This window comes from Ananas comosus, linkage group 18 (genome assembly GCF_001540865.1).
Source record: "Ananas comosus cultivar F153 linkage group 18, ASM154086v1, whole genome shotgun sequence".
NCBI lineage: Eukaryota > Viridiplantae > Streptophyta > Magnoliopsida > Poales > Bromeliaceae > Ananas > Ananas comosus.
The window spans coordinates 8,650,112-8,654,069 of NC_033638.1; the positions used below are offsets into that span (position 1 = coordinate 8,650,112).

At 47.3% G+C, this 3,958-nt stretch overlaps 1 protein-coding gene across 2 annotated transcripts; it reads left to right on the plus strand.

Annotated features, from left to right (window-relative positions):
- Window positions 229-3,699, plus strand: LOC109724038 (ETHYLENE INSENSITIVE 3-like 1 protein). Of its 2 annotated transcripts, none has more exons than XM_020252657.1 (2): window positions 229-399; window positions 1,499-3,699. In XM_020252657.1, exon 2 carries the CDS (start codon window positions 1,555-1,557, stop codon window positions 3,382-3,384), a length of 1,830 nt encoding a protein of 609 aa, XP_020108246.1. In that variant the 5' UTR covers window positions 229-399; window positions 1,499-1,554; the 3' UTR covers window positions 3,385-3,699. The 2 variants fall into 2 exon arrangements, with proteins under 2 accessions (XP_020108246.1, XP_020108247.1); XM_020252658.1 differs by having other exon boundaries at window positions 1,566-3,699.

The following is a 3,958-nucleotide window of genomic DNA, read 5'->3' on the forward strand; positions in this document are numbered from 1 at the left end:
CCCACACTTGCAATTTTAACCGCTGTCCCCGCCGTCACCAAAACCGCGTTTACTGTGCGTTTTCAACTACGGTTTTGCCCTTTTTTCACTTTAGCCCTTATACTTTTGACGAATCTCACACTCTCTCTATGTATTGCGCCCCATTCCGCGCAATTGCCTCAACATCACATGCGAACCCTCCCCTGTCCCCACTCCCCACTTGCCTTTTTTAATTTTTCTTTTCCACCTATTTATCTCTGTTCCTGTTTCCATTCCATTCCCCCATGTCATATCCTCTCTCTCTCTCTCTCTCTCTCTCTCGCACACCATTTTCCTCTGTTTTTTTTCTCCCAGAGCTTCGAAAAGGAGGGAGCTTTATTAGTGGAGTAGCTCGGAGACCACAACAAATTTATAAAAAAGGTTTTTTTTAATCCATTTAAGTCTCCTATTATCTCCTTTTATTTGTTTTTTTTTACTGTTTTGGAATGATTTTAGTGGAAAATAGGTTAGGAATAGGGATTAGAGATGGATTTGGAGCGATTTCCCATGAACCCAATTCGTATCTGGGTGCCTTTTCTCATTAATGATCACTTCTTTTTTTTTTAATCCCTTTCACCTTTTATTCTCTTTTGGGTTTTTATATATTTGATCTTGTGTTTCTCTGCAGAGTTTCAGTCAACGATTTGAGCTCAAACTTAGAGTATACTTCATATAAGAAGCAGTCAAAGTTGGTGGTTTTTGTATGATCTGTACACTCTGTTCTTTTTGTTTCTTCATTTTGGATCAAAACATTTTCTTTAACTTGTTTTGAAAACAACCCATCTCTTTTCTTTCTTTTTTTTTTTTTTCTCTTAAACTGAATCGACTAAGATTTGTGTGATAATGGAGTTCACAATCTCCTCTATTATTTTTTTTTTAAAAAAAAAGAGAACAATTTGGGTCATGAGATGTTCTCTAATTCTTTTCCTTTTTGGCTCTTCTCATGTTCTATCATGGAATTTTAGTGGGAGTTCCATTGCTTCCTCAAACTAAACTTATTACCCATCTTTTGTTCATAAAGATTATGTTGTTTTAATATGTGGTTAGGGGATTTGTTGGGAATGGAATCAATTTATCTGCTCAATTACTTATGGTTTAATTAGTGTGGAAAAAGAAATATAAATTTATTTTTACTTGCTGATTTTTATTTTTTCAGTTGCCGATTAAAATGGCTTGAAATTAACGACAACAGATTATCTTTCATCTTTTGTTGCTAAGAATTTGTGCTCAGCAAAATTTGTTCTACTTCTACTCTCTCTTGTTCACATTAATTGGTATGATGATTTCAATTTACTATCAATTCCGTGTGGTTTGGTTGTTCTAAGAATAAATTTGCTAGCTAAATACATATCCAGTATGTGAACTTCCCTCTGCTGTGTGCTTTTGATTTTGTTCAGTGTAAACTCATACTCTTTTGATTGTTTATAATCTTATATAATGGATATCATCTGACCCTTTTTCTTAATACTCTGTTTTGCAGGACAGTATATATCTCTGATTTTTTGCATCTGAATCCCTGATTATTTTGTATTCATAATGATGGGCAGTTTACTGATGGAAGTCTATCCGGGACTCCAAAATGTTGTACAACTGCTGCCGTCCGACAATGCGAAGAACCTACCTAACGACGGCCTCCGCTGCCCTTCTGCTGGCGATTGCATCATGGGAGAGGGCGATCTCGTCGACCCTCCCCCTGAGAACTATGCTGAGGCAGAGGAGAGCGATGACGACGACGTCGACATCGAAGAGCTCGAGAGGCGCATGTGGCACGACCGCCTCCGGCTCAAGCGGTTGAAGGAGCGGCAGCAAGAGCGCGCCATAGAGCAAGGCGATGCAGCAGCAGCAGCAGCAGCAGCAGCAGCAGCAGCTTCAGCAGGTTGGTCGAAGCAGCGTGCGTCGCAGGAGCAAGCGCGCCGCAAGAAGATGTCGCGAGCGCAGGACGGGATTCTCAAGTACATGCTGAAGATGATGGAGGTGTGCAATGCGCAAGGCTTCGTCTACGGCATCATCCCGGAGAAGGGCAAGCCGGTGAGCGGCGCATCGGATAATCTAAGAGCTTGGTGGAAGGAGAGAGTGCGGTTCGACAGGAACGGGCCTGCAGCAATCGCCAAGTACCGGGCAGACAACGCCGTCCCTGGATCGGGCAATGAGGCGGACGGCAGCGGGCCTGCCAGCCTGCACTCGCTGCTCTCCGCACTGATGCAGCACTGTGATCCCCCGCAGCGGCGGTTCCCCCTCGAGAAGGGGATTGCACCGCCGTGGTGGCCCACCGGCGGGGAGGAGTGGTGGGCACAATTGGGCATGCCCAAGGACCAGGCCCTGCCGCCGCCATACAAGAAGCCGCATGATCTGAAGAAGGCGTGGAAGGTCGGCGTCCTGACCGCGGTCATCAAGCACATGTCGCCGGATATCGAGAAGATCCGACGGCTCGTCAGACAGTCGAAGTGCCTCCAGGACAAGATGACCGCCAAGGAGAGCGTGACGTGGCTTGCGGTCGTCAAGCAGGAGGAGGAATTGTACATGCAGCTCAACCCAAACGCCTGCCCTCCCACGTCTGCCGAGAGTGGCGTGACGGGCGCCCTATCGTGTAATAGCAGCAGCTCCAGCGAGTACGACGTCGAAGGCTTCGATTATGGGAGGAGTGAAGAGGATGAGGGGAATTTTAAAGACATAGGCGCGGTATCGATGCTGGTGAAGGAAGAGGCTGATACGGAATTCATCCAAAAGAGGAGTGCCGTTGAGAGCGAACCCGCGATGAGCAAGCGCGTTTACACCTGCGATAACGTGCAGTGCCCGCACAACAATTCTCGCTTTGGCTTCTCGGACAGGAACTTGAGGAACAGCCACCAGTATATCTGTCTATACCAAAACAGTCTTCCTCAGGGTATTGGGGCATCGTCCAATTCTCTGCCGATCTTCGAAAATAAACCCGCTGTCTTCTCGGCGCCCTATAATCCCCAGCCGAAACCGAGTGCGCCAGGATCAAGAGGAAGTCCGCTCGACATCACGGATTACGGCCTTCCTGCTGACGGGCAGAAGTCGATCGACAAGCTGATGAATTTCTACGACAGTAACGTAAATGCTAACAATTCCTTTCAACCGAGCATTCAGATCAGTAACAACTTCCTTGGGTCGGGAAATGCGACGGGCAGCGGTGTATTTGAAGAAGTCGGCAACTTAACGCAGCAGCAGCAGCAGCAGCAGTTCTTCAACTGTGAAGAACTAAACCCGCTAGACCAACTGAACCACTGCGGCGTGAGCTTTAATATCTGTGCGGCGGATTTCCCTAACCCGCTGCAGATAGGGATCGGTGAATCGATACGCAAGCTCGACGGCGCTAACTGGTTCTACGGAGTAGAAATTTAGCGATTTTGATCGAAGCAAAGTGCGCGTCCTCCCAGTTAGAGTAGAAAATTTCTAACTTTGGGCTTAGGTGATCTCCTCTGTGCACTTAATTTGTACTCTTTTTTTTCCTTTAATTTCTTTTTCTTCTCCCTTGATGAGGATGCATCTCATCAACCTTGGTATAAAAAGTATAGGGCTTTAGGGTTTGAAGTAGTTGCGCCGGATCGGTAGGTTGCGTAGTCTGATCCATCTACTGTAATAGTAACTTGGGGTGTTTAAACCATGTATGCAGTTTTATGTAAGCGAAATATATAGTTTCAATTTTGTTGGAATCCATTATCCTTTGTCCTAAACTGAGCTGCACAAATATATCTATATCTATCTATATCTATCTATCTATAACATACATGAATTCTCAGTTTTGGAACAGGTGGCGAGCGTGGAGGCGCGGGCAGGGGCGAGCGCGGGGCGCGGGCAGGCGGGCGCGCGTGGCGGGGCGCCGCGTGGCGCGGGCACGCGGGGCGCGGTCAGGAAGCGCGAGCCGGCGCCGGGCGCGGCGGGACAGGTGGCGGCGAGCGGAGGCGCGGGCAGGGGC